The 19,803-nt window shown below is 48.2% G+C and overlaps 1 protein-coding gene across 4 annotated transcripts in view; it reads left to right on the forward strand.

Annotated features, from left to right (window-relative positions):
* Positions 1–19,803, forward strand: part of LOC125086832 (multidrug and toxin extrusion protein 1-like) — a 53,073-nt gene that overhangs the window by 1,958 nt on the left and 31,312 nt on the right. The window contains exons 2-3 of one of the 4 annotated variants that reach the window (XM_047706347.1): positions 4,346–4,445; positions 8,534–8,726. The exons of 1 other annotated variant lie outside the window; for it this stretch is intronic. Coding sequence is in view for 1 of the 3 variants with exons in the window: in XM_047706346.1 (XP_047562302.1) it covers positions 15,689–15,877 (189 nt within the window). In the remaining 2 variants the exon portion in view is untranslated. Of the gene's footprint in view, positions 1–4,345; positions 4,446–8,533; positions 8,727–15,210; positions 15,878–19,803 lie in introns of those variants that run through there. 2 more of the 4 variants (XM_047706348.1, XM_047706346.1) reach the window with 2 other exon arrangements.

The raw sequence follows: 19,803 nt of genomic DNA on the forward strand, positions 1-19,803 counted from the left end.
AATAAATAAATAAATAAATAAATAAATAAATAAATAAATAAAATCTTAAAAAAAAATATCACTGATCAAAGTCAACCCAGAGGAAGCTTCAGGACCAACTCACAGACGGCATCTGTGCAAAGGGATGAAAAGAAAATTTTCCTAGTGACATTGTTCTTTTACTACAGGGAATGGCAGCACAGCTAGCCGGAGCTATGTCTGTTTTAAAATGTTTTACATTATTTTTAAGAGTTTATACTACCTACTATAAGCATCATATGTGTCTATAATCTATCTAATGGCCTTACTTTGCTCATTGAAATAGTTTACAGCTCTTCAAATTCTGTTTTTAGCAAGTCCTATAAATAGAATCTGAAGGTGAGAAAATGAACATATCTGTACCTCACCTGTTTGTTTTAATTTATAAAAATAGGGGTAGTTTGTGATTGAATGGGCTTCAGTCCCTTGCTTTTTTGATCACACATGATGTCTGGTCTCTGAGATTTTAAAATAGATGAAATGCGTGCTTCTTAGTGGAAAGGATAAATTTTGATGTTTGACATGTTTACACTTGAATCCTAGTTTGGCCAATTGCTTTTTTTTTTTTTTTTAAGATTTTATTTATTTATTTGACAGACAGAGATCACAAGTAGTCAGAGAGGCAGGCAGAGAGAGAGAGAGAGGAGGAAGCAGGAGCAGGGAGCCTGATGGGGGGCTCGATCCCCGGACCATGGGATCATGACCTGAGCCAAAGGCAGAGGTTTTAACTGACTGAGCCACCCAAGCGCCCCTGTCCTATGTGTTGAATGCGAGGATTTTACTGGCAACTAGTTATAACCCTTCCAGCATTAATACTCTCTACTCATTGCTCTCTCAAACTTCACTGCTCTTGTGTGGTCCTCTGACCTAGATTAAAGAGATTTGAGGCACTTTAGAGAACAAAACTGCTGGAATCAATATAAATGTAGAAATTTCATAGTCTCTTGGGTCGAGCCTGGTCCTGACAATATGGAGATGTTGGGTGCCTTTTCTGAACCCCCACATCTGAAAATATGGGATTTCTTTGTTTTTGTCACTGTGTGCCTGGGGACAGCAGGCTTGACAATGCATTTGCTGGGTATTCCTGTCTCTCAATGATCGGATATTAAATTATGATTCTATTTTCCCGCTGTCTCTGGAACCAGCCCCCTTTCTGCACTTAGTCATCACTTACCCTGGGGCAAGTTACTTAGCCATCTGAACCTGAAAGGAGGCCCTCTGAAGAAGTTAAGAACGGCTCTAGGATTGCTGTGAAGATTAGGAGATTATGGATGAAAGCACTGAGCATAGCCCCGGAATATGTGGCTAATGCTATTACAAAAAAAGAAAATGTCATTATGTCAAATTATGGGTAATGACATGACATTTTTATGGTTGTTGCATTAGTCAGCTTGGGCTGCAATAACAAAATACTATAGCTTGGGAGCCTAAACAACAGAAATTTATTTTCTCTTGGTTCTGGATGCTGGAAGTCCTAGATCAAGGTGCCGGGTGGCTCACTTTCTGCTGGGGACCTGCCTTGCCACTCTTGGATGGCTGCCATCTTGCTCTGTCTTCACATGGCTTTTTCTCTAATGCATGCCGTCTTTTTATAAGGGCACCAGTCCTATTGGATTAGGCCCCACCTTTCTGACCTCATTTAACTTCAATTACATCCTAAAAGCCCTACCTCCAAATATAGTCACCCTGGGGGTTAGAGCTTTGACATGGGAACCAGGGAGGGGACACAATTCAGTCATCATTGTTATTAATATTCTTGGGGTCAGGGGCACCTGGGTGGCTCAGTTGGTGAAGCGTCTGCCTTTGGCTCAGGTCATGATCCTAGGGTCTTGGGATGGAGCCCCATATCTGGCTTCCTGCTCTGCGGGAAGTCTGCTTCTCCCTCTGCCTGCTGCTCCCCCTGCTTGTGCTCATTCTCTCTAACAAATAAATAAAATCTTTTAATTTTTTTTAAGATGCTGAAATGGCCAAAAAATATGTGAAAAGAGAACAGATCTTATTAATGCTTAGGGGAATGGAATCAAAAGCAAAATGTTCTACACACACACACACACACACACACGCACACACACCAGGATGACCAAAATGAGAAGATTGCACACTTTGGTGAGGAAGTACAGCAAATGGAAATGACCTGCCCTGCCCGCGGAAATTTTCTGACAGTGGATTAGCACAGAGTCATAAGAACGAGCCAACTTCCGCCGCGCACCTGGGCAGGGATAACCCTCAGCGCTGAGAGAGAACGTTGGATGAGAGAAGTCACACACAAAACATGCACCCTCACTAAATTCTTTTTACGTCAGTAGAAAACAGAGCAAAGCGGAGCTTGTATTCATTTCCCAGGATTGCCATAACCGTTGATCTCTACACACTCCATGACTTTCAACAGAAGGAATTCATTCTCTCACAGGCAGGAACCTGGAAGTCCAAAGTCAAGATGTCGGCTTTGTTCCCTCCAGAGGCTCCAGGGGAGAACCCATGGTTACCCCTTCCGGCTCCTGGCGGCTGGAGGAACACCTTGCCTGACCCCATCATGGCGGTCTCCCTCTCTGTCTTCTCCTTCTCTGTCTTCCCATGCCCTTCCCCATGTGGGTCTTTTCCCTCTTCTGTCTCCTGTAAGGACACTTGTCAGAAGAGCCAGAGCCCATCCGGGTAATCCAGGATGATCTCTTCTCCAGATGGTTAATTTAATGACACGAGAAGACCTTTTTTCCAAATAAGGTCACATTTGTGGCTTCTAGGGATTCTATTTTTGCAGAGTGTGGGGGAGGCACAATTCAATCTGCTACCACGCGGGATAGTGGGTTCATTTGGGGAGATTAGTGGCTAGAAGGCCACAAGAGGGCTTTGGAAGGCTTGGTAATGTTCTGTCTTTAATCTGGCTACTGGTTACGGAGGTGTGTTTACTCTGTGAAAATTCACCAAGCCGGACACCATAAATAAATACATTTATTTATGTATGTTGAGATATGGTGATACGGTGATTCTTTCTTTTCAAAAGAACGCATCAAAGGGGTTGGTAAAGATTGTCCGCTCTTTGCCAATCTTCCCAGCTTCCTAATGAAGGGAGTTTGGGGTTCTCTGAACAGACCATCCTTAGAGATGACATCTCAACTTTTGTCAGATATGGAGGCTTCAGTAGAAAGAGGGTCAATGACAGATCACACACCCCAGAAGAAACTACAGAATTTTTTTTAAACAGAAAAAATACAGAAGAAACCACATCCTTGGCTCAGATCATTCTAGAACTATCATGTGGGAAGCAGAGAAGCCACTCATCATGTGAGAGCAGCATTACGACTGGCCGGTGGGGATTTTATATTATGTCTCAGTGTAATGAAGAGCCTCCCCCTTCTGGGGTATGTTAGGCAGAAGAGAGGCTCCCAACCATGTCCATGCCTTAATCCCCGGACTCTGTGAATATGTTAGATCCCACGGCAAAGGGGAATTAAGGATGCAGGTGGAGACGGATGTGATTTGACAAGGACTCCATCTGTGTTGCTAGCTTTGAAGATGGAGGAAGCCAAGAGTCCAAGAAACAGGGACAGCTCGCTTCCTGAAGCTAGGAAAGGCAAGGGAATGGATTCTTTCCTGGGGTTTCCCAAGAGGAATGGAGCCCGGCCAACACCTTGATTGTAGTCCCACGGGACCTATTTTGGACCTCTGACCTCCAGAACTGTGAGATAATACATTGGTGTTCTTTTTTTTTAAAAGGTTTTATTTATTTATTTGACAGACAGAGAGATCACAAGCAGGCAGAGAGGCAGGCAGAGGGAGAGGAAGGGAAGCAGGCTCCCTGCTGAGCAGAGAGCCCGACGCGGGGCTCGATCCCAGGACCCTGAGATCATGACCCGAGCCGAAGGCAGAGGCTTTAACCCACTGAGCCACCCAGGCGCCCCTACACTGGTGTTTTTTAAACCACTAGGTTTGTGGCAACTGGTTCCAGGAGCCCCAGGAAACTGGTAGAAATCATGAGACCCATCACTGAAGGTGTTCAAAGAAAGACTAGACGGTTTGCCGTCATGGTCATACAGGACACACAGAGCAAGCTAGAGATTCTGTAAGACCCCTTGTATCTTGGAGAGGAGGAAGGCTCCTGTTTGCGTCCTTCAGTAGAGTTCGTGGTGTGCTTTTATACACATTTTATCCTTTGAGTCTCTCAGTAAGTGTATGGAGATAGAGGGGCACCTGGCTGGCTCAGTCAGTAGAGCTGATGGCACTTGATCTTAGCAGTCGTGAGTTCAAGCCCCACATTGGGGAGTACAGATGACATTAAAAAAAAAAGTTTATGGGAATATACCAAGTAGAAATTATTTTTATCATTTAGTGGCAAGAATGTTGAAATTCAAGATGCGGTGGCTGGTCTGCAGTGATGCAGCCAGGAAATGGCAGAAGCAAGGCCAGAACCCTGGTCTCCTGATTTACCGGTGGGTGGCTCTTTCTTTCTTTTTCTTTTTTTTAAAGATTTTAAAATTTTATTTATTTGACAGACAGAGATCACAAGTAGGCAGAGAGAGAGAGAGGAGGAAGCAGGCTCCCTGCTGAGCAGAGAGCCCGATGTGGGGCTCCATCCCAGGACTCTGGGATCATGACCTGAGCTGAAGGCAGAGGCTTTAACCCACTGGTGCCAACCCAGGGGGCGCCTGGGTGGCTCTTTCCACTCAATGATGCTGCTGCTTTCGGAAACTAAAGGTCTCCGTTGGTGGGGAACCGAATGGGCTTATTTCACACTGTCCCAGAGAAAGACCTAGGGTGTCTCCTTTTAGCCTCCAAATCCAACCCCCATGCAGCTCTGCCCTGCACCCTTCCCTCACCCCGTGCCCCAGGGCAGCGCTGAGTCAGTGAGCTTCTGACTGGTGTGGGGTGTTGAGCTCCCTCGTGGCAGAGCAAGGCCTGGCCTCCGAGCGGCCAGCATCCTGAGCTCACTGACGCAGCAGCTGGTGCAGGTGTTAACCTCTGGCCTTGCCCAGAGTTTGTTTATCTTGATCGTAAGGAATGGCAGCCACACCTTTGTACACTGGCTGGCTGGGCCTAAAATCTCAGGGTGCGACATCAGGTCCCCAAGGTGTGGGCTGGGCGGGGCCAGCAGGCATTCCCTTCCAGGTGTACGTGGGTGTACCTGCTGGGGGGTAATGCAGAGCTCCAAGCCCAGGGGAAGGAGAGATCCGCCCTCTCCTCTCTCTGGGGCAGGAACACTGGCTTTCACTGAGCACTTTGGACCAGAAGACACTCGCCTCTAGTTGTCTGTTCTGTACCCGTTCTATGCCAGAGGAACCACACAGTGCTTTTAAGGGATCATTTCCCACCCCTCTTTCTCGACCACGGCCTGAACTCCATCCTGTTTGAAGAGGTCACCCCTTGGATGCAGCATGAAGGCTTAAGACACAAAGCTCAGACACACAGAACAGCACCCAGATTCGCTAAAGAGTGTGTTAGCCTAAATCAGTCACCAAGTCTGGTTCTCCCAGCCTACCACAGAGGCCTTTCTGAGGACCCTATTGGGGAGGGAGTCAGTTTCCCACTCTAGGCAAGATCAGGTTCTACCACTTAAATTTTACTTTTTTTTTTTTTAAAGATTTTATTTATTTATTTGAGAGAGAGAGAGAGTGTGTGTGAGAGGAGAGGTCAGAGTGAGAAGCAGACTCCCCGCTGAGCAGGGAGCCCGATGCGGGACTGAATTCTGGGACTCCAGGATCATGATCTGAGCCGAAGGCAGTCGCTTAACCAACTGAGCCACCTAGGCGCCCCTTAAATTTTACTTTTCAGGTGATAGGGTGACCTCGGGGCGACTGGGTGGCTCAGTCAGTTAAGCGTCTGCCTTCAGCTCAGGTCATGATCTCAGGGTCCTGGGATCAAGCCCCGCAACAGGCTCCCTGGTCAGCGGGGACTCTGCTTGTCCCTCTCCCTCTGCCCCTACCCCCCCCACTCTCTTTCTTAAATAAATAAATAAAGTCTTAAAAAAGAAAAAAAGAAAAGATGACAGGGTGCCCTCAGCAGGTTGGACAGTTTGGGGACATCTGAGTTGCTAGAGTTGTGTGTACACGTGGACTGGAAATATCTTGATTCTGCCACTTTGTGGAGTTCACCATTGTCCCTTCTGTAAGTACTCATCCATACGAGCACCCCCGTGGGGTAAGATACCTTCAAAGCTATTTCGATGCATCATGGATCCTTAAGGCACAAAGCTCAGACACACAAAACAGCACCCAGATTCGCTAAAGAGTGTGTTTGCCTTTACAAAACCCACTGGGAAATGGTGAGGGGACATTGGGAAAAACACAGGAGACCTGGATTCAGAGGCCTCAGAGTTTGTAAGAATTTGGGACAAGTTACTCTGTTGGTAGTGGTTTCCCAGTCAGTGAGGACCATTTGGCTGTGCTAAGGAAGCTCGTGAATGAAGGGCACCACAAGATCAGGAGCAACTGAGGGAGGACCTGATCTCAGACAAATTCTAGTGAAATATCGAAATTCCAAAGATAAAGTCAAGATTGGCCATATAAGAAGGAGGAAGAAGAAAAAAGTCTTTATTTACCTGTTTATTTATGAGAGAGAATGAGCAGGGGATGGGTGGACAGAAGGGGAGAGAGGAGGAAGCAGACTCCCCAATGAGCAGGGAGCCCGATGCGGGACTCGATCCCAAGACCCAGAGATCATGACCTGAGCTGAAGGCAGATGCCCAACTGACTGAGCCACCCAGGCACCCCAGAGAAAAGTTAGGCTGTTTTTCTCAGTTTGATAGATACAGTTGTGCAAACTGGACCAGAGTTAGACATGGGGGAGACCGAGGGAAGGAAGGCTCAGGCATACCCATCAGGGCTTCTAGAGTTTATGTTCTTAGGGAAAGCAACTCTGATCGCTGACACTCTGCTAACACGGTGAGTGGGTGCTTATGTACATGTCCTAGGCAGGAGCAAATCAAAAGCAAACACTTTGTACCCTGAGCTAAGCCAAACCAAACCCCAAACCCACTCTGTCAAGTTCTGGTTTCCCAAATTAATGAGACCTGAGTCCTATAAATTGTTTCCTCCCTGACCTAAAACCCTTCTCCTCAACATTTGTAATGTCGACATCTGAAGACATGTGGCCAATTTTATGGATATGATTTTCATGTGAAAAAAAAAGTGTGTGTGTGTGTGTGTGTGTGTGTGTGTGTGATGGACAGACTTGGAGATCACGACTTTTTCTCCTCTTCAAATACCTGTAGTGTTTTCTTATTTGGCAATCCATTCTCTCACGGCAGACCTTGGAACAGTTTTGCAGACAACATTCTTCTCTTGGTTAAAATGCATCTGTTTCCAGGTCTCCCTGTCACCGTGGAAGGGTCCGCTGTGAGCTAAGACCGCCAGAGCTAAGGAAGTAGCACTTCCGAGTGTGGAGTATCCTGACTGGGTGGGGGCTGGTGGCGAAGGCAGCCTGGGTAGCTCAGTGGGTTAAGCCTCTGCCTTGGCTCAGGTCATGATCCCAGCATCCTGGGATAGAGCCCCACATCAGGCTCTCTGCTCAGCAGGGAGCCTGCTTCTCCCTCTCTCTCTCTGCCTGCCTCTCTGCCTGCTTGTGATCTCTGTCAAATGAATAAATAAAATCTTAAAAAAAAAGAATATTGGAAAATTAGCCACAATGACCGCCATGGTTCCTTACAATAAAAAGAATCTGAGCAGCTTTGGATTTTTCATCTGTAACACACAGTGCTAGAAACAAAGGATACCTTGCACATCCTTTCTAAAACATGGCGACCTGAGAAAATACCCACTATATAATGAAGAGTCCATCAGAATAAAGAATCAGGAAAACCAGAGACATGTTGAGAATATGGTGAGTGTGGGACTCAAAACAGTATTCCCCACAGATGGCCACTGCGACCCTAATCCCTGCGATCCCTGGGTCAACCCTTTTTGCCTGGCAAAGGGACTTTGTGGACAGGTTTAATTTAAAGATCCTGCATGCAAAGATCACCCTGGATTATCAAATAGGGCCAATATAATCTCAAGCTCCTAACCAGAGGAGAGCAAGAGGGTCAAAATCAGAAAAAGGCAATGTGGTACTGAAGCAGAGGTTGGAGCAATGAACTTTAAAGATGGAGGAAGGAGGGGGCGCCTGGGTGGCTCAGTGGGTTAAAGCCTCTGCCTTCGGCTCAGGTCATGGTCCCCAGGTGCTGGGATCGAGCCCAGCATCGAGCTCTCTGCTTGGTGGGGAGCCTGTTTCCCCCCACCTCTCTCTGCCTGCTTGTGATCTCTGTCTGTCGAGTAAATAAATAAAATCTTAAAAAAAAAAAAAAAAAGATGGAGGAAGGAGCCATGAGCCAAGAGGTGTGGGCAGCCTAGAAATGCTGGAAAAAGCAAGAAGATGGATTTCCCCCAGAGCCTCGAGCAGCATCGCAGCCCTGCTCACATCTTGCTCTTACCCCACGAAACCCATTTCAGACTTATGACCGCTGCAAAATAAAGTTTTTGAAAGAGGACTCCACCAATCTCCATGTTGACCTTAACATCCTAACTGATTAAGTTCTTCTTTGCAGCTTATCTCTTACCTCAGGCAAAAGACCCGGTGGGCAAGTCACCTGGGCTGGGAACCGAACTATCCACCCAGTCAAGCCATCAACAACAGTCCTGAGCCAGCGGGACCCCTCCCGCAGGTGACTGACTCCAAGACAATGATGGACCAGATCTTCACTGCCCACTTGTGGGGACCCACCGACCTTCGTCTCTTAGGTAAACCTGGAAGTATTTCCGGCACTTTGGAGACAGTCTCTGAAATTGTTCACTGTCTTCGCCAGTGCTGGCCTCACTGAGTAAATTCCTGTCCATTTCACCACCACTGTCTCTCCACCTTTGGATTTTGTCAGCAGTAAATGGCTGGACCTGGTCTCGGAACCTTCGGACCCCACCTGCATTCTCTTGTTTCGAACCACTAAATTTGCGGTCATGTGTTACAGCCGCAATCCATGAACATTTATCATTGGCCAAAACCGATTCAAGAAGAGACAGAAAATCAGAATATACCAGCAACCTCATAAGAAATAGCAACTTGCTCCCTTTTCCTTTTTTTCTTACGTTCAAACAAAATATAGCCCCTAAAAGGATCGGCCAGTCATCTAGACGAATGCCTTCAAAACTTCGAAGAACAGAATTCTTTTAATTAATTAATCAATTTATTTGACAGAAAGAAAGCATGGGCACAGGCAGGGGGAGCTGCAGGCAGAGGGAGAGGGAGAAGCAGGCTCCCCGCTGAGCAGGGAGCCGGGCGAGGGGCTGGATCCTAGGACCCTGGGATCATGACCTGAGCTGAAAAGGCAAACACTTAATGACCGAACTATCCAGGCGCCCCAAGAACAGATAATTCTTAAGATATTTTAATACAGGGGCGCCTGGGTGGCTCAGTGGGTTGAGCCACTGCCTTCGGCTCGGGTCATGATCTCGGGGTCCTGGGATCGAGCCCCGCATCGGGCTCTCTGCTCAGCGGGGAGCCTGCTTCCTCCTCTCTCTCTGCCTGCCTCTCTGCCTGCTTGTGATCTCTCTCTGTCAAATAAATAAATAAAATCTTTAAAAAAAAAAGATATTTTAATACAGAGCATAAAAACAGAACTGATTCTACAAGGTTATAGCCTACGTTGGACAAAGACGGGAATACGGATAAAAAAGAGTCTAACCTATGCACACAGATATAAAAAATCCTGAATAAAACACTCATAATAAATTCACCACCATACACCAATGATACCATGTCATAATAAAAGGAAACTGATTCCAGGAACCAGTGATGGTTAATCATTAGGGAAGCTAGGATGAACTTACATTAAAATCCTAAAAGAAGAGGGTTTCCTGGGTGGCTCAGTCAGTAAAGCATTTGTCTTCTGCTCAGGTCATGGTCTTGTGACTTGGAATCGAGTCCTGCATCCAGCTCTTTGCTCAACAGAGAGCGGGTTTCTCCCTCTCCCTCTGCCTGCTGATCCCCCTGCTGTGTTCTCTCTCTCCTAAAAGAAGAGAACGTGATTTCTTTGGTGAATACGGGGACAAAAAGGAGAAAAATGTAACTTCAATACATTTTGTAAAAAAATCTCTTATCAAGAGCCACATATTGGGGTGCCTGGTGGCTCACTTGGTTAAGTGACTGCCTTCGGCTCAGGTCATGATCCTGGGGTCCTGGGTTCGAGCCGCACATTGGGCTCTCCTCTCAGTGGCGAGTCTGCTTCTCCCTCTTCCTCTGTGATCTCTCTTGCTTTCACTATGTGTCAAATAAATAAATTAAAAAAAAAAAAGAGCCACATATGAACAGAATAATGAAAATTTGTCAAACGTCACCAGCAAAGTCAATACATTACTCCTCCAGGGGAATCAGAAATGAGTCGAAGTAGGGATATGATTAACCGGGAAGGCTCAGTATCTTAATGAGGTACATTCTTTCTGAATAAATGTCAGTCAAAATCCCAGCACTGTCCAAGTTAAGCATGCTTTCCCACAACTGTTTATGAAGTACTCCTTTACTTCTTCATTGACTCCAATAGCCCTTTGTAAATATGACTTTTTATTTTAATTTTTAAATTTTTTAAATAAACATATATTATTAGCCCCAGGGGATATGACTTTTTTTTTTTTAAAGATTTTATTTATTTATTTGACAGAGAGAGATCACAAGTAGGCAGAGAGGCAGGCAGAGAGAGAGAGGGAAGCAGACTCCCTGCTGAGCAGAGAGCCCGATGCGGGGCTCGATCCCAGGACCCTGAGATCATGACCCGAGCCGAAGGCAGCAGCTTAACCCACTGAGCCACCCAGGCGCCCCGGAATATGACTTTTTAAAAAATATTTTATTTATTTATTTGACAGAGATATCGAGAGAACACAAGCAGGGGGAGTGAGAGAGAGAGAAGCAGGCTTCCTGTGGAGCAGGGAGCCCTATGTAGGGCTCGATCTCAGGACTCTGGGATCATGACCTGAGCTGAAAGCAGCTGCTTAACCGATTGAGCCACCTAGATACCCCTAAATATGACTTTTTAATGTAAGAAAAAGCCTATCCATAAGGAACATCTCTTGGCTCCCTACCATTTCCTTGATCAACTTGTCTAGTCTTGGGGTGCCTGGGTGGCTCAGTGGGTTAAAGCCTCTGCCTTCGGCTCGGGTCATGATCCCGGGGTCCTGGGATCGAGCCCCGCATCGGGCTCTCTGCTCAGCGGGAAGCCTGCTTCTCACTCTCTCTCTCTGCCTGCCTCTCTGCCTACTTGTGATCTCTGTCTGTCAAATAAATAAATAAAATCTTAAAACAAAACAAAACAAAACAACTTGTCTAGTCTTTGCTGCATATTGTTTTAAACTGATGATCGACTAACAGAACTTCTCTCCCCACTACTTTCCTTTTCCAGAAAAACACATATTTTTCATATCTTTGCTTCTTTACATTCCTAAATGCTTTTGAGTTATTTTAATTTTTTTTTTTAAGTATGACATGTACTGCAGTAGACTAAAACCTGATACATTACTTGGAAAAGACTGGTCCTCTTCAAGAACATCACTTCAAGAATCAGTCTCTAACTGATTCAAGTCTTTTCTAAAATTCACAAAGACATGCCTTGTCTATTTCCTATTAAGATTACTCTTAGGGCACCTGGGTGGCTCAGTTGGTTAAGCCAGTGCCTTCAGCTCAGGTCATGATCCCGGAGTTCTGGAATCGAGCCCCGAATCAGGCTCCAGCTCTACGGGGAGCCTGCTTCTCCCTCTGACCTTCTCCTCTCTCATGCTCTCTCTCTCTTGAATAAATAAATAAAATCTTAAAAAAAAAAAAGATTACTCTTAAGCTTTGTTTTTGAGGACCTGCCACAGCCCAAGAAATGCCTGTGCTCTGGTCAGATTGCATTAGCTTTGGTTCTCTTTATCGGATGGAAAACTGAAGAACACGGAAACAGGCGGGGCCAAACAGTTTCATAAGCCTGTTATTTATTGCCCAATAAAGATACTTAAAAGCTACAAGCGTTGCTTATAGTTCTCTGCAAGGGGAAAACTTCCAGGTGTCCCCCAAGCTCTCAATTTGCCTGCCTTCGAGAGTCCAATCTATTTGTTCTGTCCCATTCTATCTAAACAATAATTTTCAAGAGCTGAACTGATGCGGATACATTATTACTAACTGAAGCCCATACTTCATTCTGATTTCCTTGGTTCTTACCTGATTTTCTTTTTCTGTTCCATGATTCCACTCAGGATACTGCTTGACATTTTGTTGTCCTGTCTCCTTAGGTTCTTCCTGGCTGTGACAGTTTTTCAGAGGGTCCTTGTTTTTTGTTGACCTTGACCATTTTGAGGAGTGTTAGGTGTTTCATAGCATATCCCTCAATTGGGATTTGTCTGGTGTTTTTCTGATGTTTAGATTTGAAGTGAGGAGGTTGTGGGTTTCGGTGAGACGATCAGAGGTTAAGTTCTGTTTTCATTCCATCACATCAAAGGTACTATGCTTGGTTAAATAGCATCATCTCCCCCAAAGGCCTGTCTACTTGGACTTTCAGAATGCGACCTTAGGGACACCTGGGTGAATCAGTTAAGTGTCTGCCTTCAGCTCAGGTCATGATCCCAGGGTCCTGGAATCAAGTTCTGCACCAAGCTCCTTGCTCAGTGGGGAGCCTGCTTCTCCCTCTGCCTCCTGCTCCCCCTGCTTTTGCTCTCTGACAAATAAATAAATAAAATCTGAAAAAAAAAAAAAAAAAAGAACATGACCTTATTTGAAAAGAGGGTCTTTGCAGATGTGATGAAGTTAAGATGAGGTCGTAATTATAATGAGTCCTGATCCCATGACTTGTGTCCTTACAAGAAAACAGAGACATAGAGGTAGACACACAGGGAATGCCATGTGGTGACGGAGAGAGAAATTGGAATTATGTTGTCACAAAACAAGGAATGCCAAAGATTGCAGGCAGCCCCCAGAAGCTAGGAGGGAATCGTGGAAGAGATTCTCCCTCAAGCCCCCAAGAGGGAATCAACCCTGCCGAGTCGTTGATTTTATTTTATTTTTAAATTTATTTATTTATTTGAAAGAGAGAGGAAGTGGGGAGAGGGGCAGAAGGAGAGAGAATCTCAAGCAGACTCTATGCTGAGTATGGAACCTGACATGGGACTTGATCCTGAGACCCTGAAGTCAAGAGTAGAATGTTTAATGGACTGGGGCACCCAGGCACCCCTAAGTCCTTGAGTTTAGACATCCTTCTGCCATTAAGTTTGTGTTAACCTATCACAGCAACCATAGGGACCTAAGACCGATACATCTATCAATATGATTTTGACAATGACCTTGATCGTCTGGCTAAGACAGCATTTGCCAGTTTCCTCCACTCTGAAGGTATGATTTTCCCCCTTTTGCATACTGCGCTTTTTGGAAGGAAGTCACTGTACATAGCCCCTCTAAGGAGGGGATTCTGTTCTACATCATGAGGTACTACTACTTTTAGATTTCTTCTTCCAATATTTTCATATATGGTGTTACCAATTTAAAAGACTGATATTATCTGTTGAAGAACTTGCTACTGTAGCAACTTGTTAAACCCTGTTACTTACTCTGTTAGCTTTCCTTCCCATTTGCTTTATTTGGATTGTGTGTAATTGTAATTGCAAGCTCTTGCCTCTTTTTCCTAACATTTATATATTACATTTGTTATACGTCTAATTGCATTGGCCAGAACTCCAGAAGGCTGTTCAAGTCAAGAATAGCAATGATTGGAGATCTAGCGCCCAGCCTAGGACTTTTGTCTGGTGGGGACTCACGCCTCCTCCTCCACTCCCTACATGAAATTCTGGTGGGTCTATTAGCAGTTACAGTGGTGACATTTGGAAGCTTTTGGGTTTGTGAGTGGACAGCTAAGAGAGAATTCTTGGATGTTTTTGGTGCAAAAAGGTGATTGCATTATAGCATGGGGACAGGACCTGTGGACAGAAACAGTGGCACTGGTTTTGTGAAGTGTTAAAAAATACTTTTTAATTAGCGGGGCTTAGGAATAGCATAAGTTTCTAAGGAATTGGAAAGCAAGGCTATCGGGACCTTGAAGGGCTAGCTGCTGTTAAGATAAAGTCACTTTTAGTCTTTTTAATAAAACAGAAACCTTAAGGCAGGAAGGCAGCCATGAATTCCTTGAGGAAGGTCACACTCTGTAAATTTCAGATATTTATCAGTGGGATGCAAGCTGGAAGGAGATTTAATTTCAGCTACATTTGTCTTGCCTTTGTTTCCCTCATCAATAGCACCCAGCCCTTTTGGGACAGAGCTGAGAGCAGGGCACCCTCCAGCCAAACATTCCATCCTATTCCCTTGCCCAGGATGATTGTTTCAAAGTGAGCAAGAAACCTACATATGAAACCTACAAACATAAGTTTCCTCTCTGCTTTTTTGTCTGTTTGTTTCCATCTAGAAAAGGGAGGGTCTTATTACCTGGCTTAGGGGGTGGGAAAGAAAGGGGTAAGTGTTGCTGAAGGTCGCCCTGCCCCTCCAGGGAAAGAAAAGTTGCCCACAGAGAAAAATATGAAACTGGGGAGAGAATAAAAAAAACGAGGGGAGGATGAGGAGAGTGGAGGGGGCGGGGGCGAGGGAGAACACTAAAGATCTTATTTTAAAATCCCCGAATCCAAACTTTCTGGTTATGAGAGCCCCCAAAGTTGAATCACTTATTACAACCAAAGGCATTTCGACTATTAGAGAAATCATCCTGTCCTAGGGACTAACGTCTGCTGGGCAATTACTGTTTAGCAGGCTGAAAACCAAGGGGTCCACCTTCACAAGCTTACTGAGTCCTCCCAAACCAGTGATGGAGAGGCCATTTCAGTTTTACACAGGAGGGAACTGAGGCTCTGGGAGGTAAGCAAGTTGCTCTGCTCTCCGGGTGGCAGGTGTCTCCTGAGTCTGAGTTTGTTAATGCTCACAAACTTTTGTTCCCCCACTTCAGGCTGATGGGTAAATAAATAAAGAGGCCGGAGGTACCCGCATAGTTCTATTTGGAAAACGTGGGCTTGTTGCTCTATTTTAGTAGATACTAAGTTTTTCAATACAGTTGGTGGGCGAGGAGGAGTACGCATGTCCCAAACGCAGCCTCAAAAAGCGCGTGTTGAGCGCACTGCGCTGAGCGAGTCCCGCCAAAGCTCAGGTGCCCGCGATGCAGGCGAGCGCCCAACCCGCGCCCCTGGCCGACCGCCCGGGCGGAGTGAGAACTCCAGGCTCTTCTTTGCCACACGTTTCACAACCTGAAGCCCTCGGCGCAAGGCCCAAGACACGGGCAAGCCGTGGCGTCCGAGGCTCGGAGGCTCCAGGCGCCCAGAACTCTTTCCGTCTGGTCCCAGACCTTGTGCATCCTCTTGGTTTCCCAGTCCGGGAGTCCGTGGGCCTCTGCGAGACCCGTGGGGGTCCACGCTCGTGCGGAAATGCAAGGGATGCGCCCAAGGTCGCGGCCGGACAGGCGGCACGCCCGGCTGGGCCCTGGGCTGCTGGCGGGCTCGCAACGCTAGGCAGGCGGCCCGGGGCGGGGACTGGGGCGGGGGCGGCCCTGCGTCCTCCCAGAGGCCGCCTCTGCGCTCCCCAAACGCAGAGCGCAGAGGAGGCCCTGTGCTCTCTCAGAGGCCGTCTCTGCGCTCCTCAAACGCAGAGCGCAGAGGTGGTCCTGTGCCCTTTCACAGGCCCCTTCTGCGCTCCCCAAACGCAGAGCGCCAAGCGCATGGAGGCTGTAGAGGAGCCCCCCCGGCTGGGAGGCCAGGGGGCCGGTCTGGGAGGCCAGGGGGCCGGCCCTGAGAGCCCCGGGCCGGGAGGCCAGGAGGCCGACCCCGAGAGCCCCGGGCCGCGCTGCCCGCTGCTGTCCGGCTTCCGAGAGGAGCTGCGAGCGCTCCTGCTTCTGGCGGGCCCCGCGGTAAGGCGGCGTCGGTGGGAGGTCGGCCCCGCGCGTCGGGGACCCGGGACGCGCGTGTGACCCCGGGTGACCGGGGAGTGGGGGGAGGGAGCGAGCGAGCTGGCGGCCGGCGGGCGGGCGCGGGGGGACGCGGTGCCCAGAGAGAGCCGGACCGGCGCTCATCCGGGTGCCTCCGCGTGTGTCCCGGGTCGCGCGCTCTGCACCCTCGCCGGGGCGGACCGCGGGGCGCGGCAGGCACACTTGGCACAGGGCGCGCCGCTGGCACCCGCCCGGGCGTGGGGAGCCCCCAGGGAGCGGGCACCTCCTCGCCTCTAGGCTCTCCCGGGCGCATTCTTGGGGTGCGGACTCCATCAAGCAAACAAGTTCGCCGAACCGTTTGACATTGTTTGAGAACTAGCTGTCGAGTTGGGACGTCAGGTAGCTAAATTCACCCAAGACAGGGTAATTAAATTATCCATTTAGCGATAAGTGATTAACTACATTAGTAATTTAGTAATTAAGCTAAATTATCCTCCGTGAGGCAGGGAGGAAGGGGGTGAAATTGTCTGTCCTGGATCAAATCTCCAAAACCTTCAGAGTTACTCAGACTCTGCAGAAGGAAACCAGAGGCATCCTTTTTCTGCCCCATACTCTCCTCCCGTTAGTGGGTTTATTTTTAAAAAATGTCTTTATGTGGTTCTCTTTGAGGTTGAGGTTTCTTCCCATCATTAGGTTAGGGTTTTTTCTGGTTATCTAGTTGAAAGTTATGTGGGTTTTAAAAACCACAAGAAATAGAATCCCGTCCCTGTTTTCCTGACCGTTTGGGTGGTTTTCGAGTCAGCGGAGTGAGTCATTTCATTGGACAAGAAGAATCCGTTGTGGTTTTAAGGGATAAGTTTTGGGCGGCTGCAGTAGATATTCCGCACTGGCGAAGGTTAAGGTGGGCTGGTGCGTGTTCCTGGCACGGTGGCGCCACTGTTGGTGGGATCGTGTGATACCTGCTGTGCTGTGCAGGGGCCAAGAGTAATGCCAGGGAGAAAAGCCAGGAAACGAAAATCCATCCACCAAAAAGGTGTTTGTGAAGTTCTCTTGCAAAATGGAAAGAATGCATGGTTTGGAATCTCCATTCTCCATACCTGGGGGCCAGTTCTCTGTTTTGATCTCAGAAGGCAGGTTAGGAAACAGCTGTGTGACCTTGAGTAATTCCCTGTCCCTACCCTCTTCTAGCCCTCTGCTTTTCCATCCATAAATTGAGGCTCCTAATCCGTGCCCAGATTTCCCCCGCAGAGCAGCTGTGAGAAAGTTCTCTCCATAAGACTGTTACTGATGTAGTAAAACAACAAACACCACAAGGCAGCTTCCTGAGACCCTGCCTCTCCGGGGACCAGTCCTTTGTCTCTGCAGGTTCCCAAAGTAACCTGGTCCCCCTTGATGCAGGAGACCTTCTAGGTCTCCAAGGACGGGCACCAGCCTGACATGCTTGGTTCTTTATGTTCGTGCATGTACAGCGTAAAGATGTATGGGACTGTGTCAGTTATGATTGTAATTAATATTTGTCCTTGTAGGAAAAAAACTAGAAAACCCAGGCAACCAAAGGAAAAGGCCACAGAGATAATTTGGGAATTCATTTTCCTTCCAGTCCTTTGAGAGTGGGTTTGTATGTGATGGCTTTACCGAGTGACGTCCTAGAGTTCTGGCACCTGGTCAGTTTCTTGTGAATTCTATATGGAGCCCCTCTTGGTCTTTCTACAGCTCTGTTTCCATCTGCTGTGAGCATTCTATTTCCTGAGGGGCTTGGAGGGGGAGGAGATAGATGCCTCCTTCTCCTTAACCCACTGAGTCACCCAGGCACCCCCCCCCCTTTTTTTAAAGTGGTTTACCTTTATCACGACTCAGGTAATATGACTCAGGTCAGAGTCCTGAAGATAATCCCAGAGAGGGATGGCACTCTGTCCAGGAGCATGGGCTGTGCGCTGCATTGCCAAGGATGGAAACAGAGTAGAATAGCTTGGGTCCAAACCGAGAGAGTTCGTTTCCGCCCATGTGCAGAAAGGACTGCCTGAGAGGGAGCCGGAGAGCCTTCTAGGGCTGCAGGGCAGGAGGACCAGAGCCGGCCCTGCAGGGTGAGGGGCAGCTGGATGGACAGGCCAGACTAAACACAAGGCATGCAGGCTAATGGCTTGATTTTTATCCTAGAAGCAGTGGGGAAAGTCCTTGGTGACATATGTAGGGCTCAGCAGAAGCAAGCTGCCTGCCACAGGCACAAGATGATCTAGGCTTAGGTGATAAAGGTCTCCAAGAATGAGGGGCATTTCAAAGGCTGATGGGCGTGGGAGGCCTGGGGGTCCTTACCTCCCCTCTGCCATCCATGCTCCGTGCCTGGACCACGGCAGCCTCCCTCTGCCCTCTCCCCTCTTTAGCTAGGCGCCCTAAATGCTCCATGTGGAGCCAGTCACCAAAGTCCTCTTTGGGGGGGATGTGCATGTGAGCTTGTCACCCCCTTTTGTTGGTCTAGTGAGGTCCTGTGGGGTTTGGCTCCTGTCAGGAGTTTGTCTGGTTCTTCCCCTCAGCCTTGCCTCAGACCCCACACCTTCTTGCTGCTCTGTTTCCTCTGCCTGGAACATTTTGCCCAGATGGACAGCCCACCTTCTCCTGCCTGTTCACCATTCAGGTGTCTGTGGAGCTTCATTTCTTCCAGAACCTTCTCTGACTCCCCGGTTGTGCTCTTAGAGCTCCTGTTGCCTTTGCAGTGCCCATCTCCTGGGTAACTGGCCGTGTTATCCCATGTTGAGCTTCTTCCCCTGCTCTAGGGTGGGTCCCATGAGGGTAGGAATGGAGTGACAGCGTTCCTTGTGCTTCTGTCCATGTCCCCAGTGCTTGGCGTGTGGTTTGTGCCCCAAAGATGTTGACCCCCCAAGTCAAGTGACTTGGGTCCCAGTTGTTCCTCCATGATGAACCAGCTGTGTGACTTGGGGCTGCCTGGGTTTTCCCGTGTCAATGATGAGGCTGTACCCCACGACCTTGTTGGCTCCTTCCAGTGTTAACCTTTCAATACCAGGAGTGAGCTTTCAGGCATCCATGGGAGGGGGCGAAACCAGGGCTTCTGGCACGGTGCTCACATAGCGAGCACACTGGGCAGGCTTTTAGCCTCTGTGTCCTCTGGCCCTGGGGAGCTCCCTTCCAAAGCCTGCAGGTGGCAAGACTTTTGTTTATACTACCAGGGTAAAAACACGAGCGGGGCGTGAGTGGCGGGAAGAAACAGAGGCATGGTCTCAGTCTGATGATTTCGCTTGTGCATTTGACTACAGCTAGACCCTGCCAGTCAGGCTGTTGCTGAGAAGGCCATCCGTGAGGCACGTGGGGGGAACAGAATTGCCTAATTCCTCAGGCACGGAAGCGGGCCCCGTGATGGGTCTCGTCCTTGACTAGGTGTTTGGATGCGGTGGGCGTGGGGGTGTTGAAAGGCAGATCCTACAGCCCCAAAGACGTTTGGGATGTCTCTTGAGCTAGGGCGGGGCATTGATGGGCTGAGCAATGTCCCCAGGGGCCCCTCCTGTACCGGAACCACAGTGCGATGGCCAAGAGCCCACCCAAAGAGCTTGAAACCAGGATTTGAGAACAGGGACTCGCAGCTAGCAAGCAGAGCCGTCTGTTTCCCTTGAAGGAGTCAGGAATTAAAGGTTCTTGGCAGATTGGGGGATACTCACCCCACAATTTCCAGAACCCGCTGATCTTCTGGTTGAAGAACCCCATTTTTTTAAAGGTTTTATTTATTTATTTGACAGACAGAGATCACAAGTAGGCAGAGAGGCAGGCAGAGAGAGAGGGGGAGAAGCAGGCTCCCTGCTGATCAGAGAGCCCGATGCGGGGCTCGATCCCAGGACTCTGGGATCATGACCAGAGCTGAAGGCAGAGCCATTAACCCATTGAGCCACCTAGGCGCCCCT

This window comes from Lutra lutra, chromosome 16 (genome assembly GCF_902655055.1).
Source record: "Lutra lutra chromosome 16, mLutLut1.2, whole genome shotgun sequence".
Taxonomy (NCBI): Eukaryota; Metazoa; Chordata; class Mammalia; order Carnivora; family Mustelidae; genus Lutra; species Lutra lutra.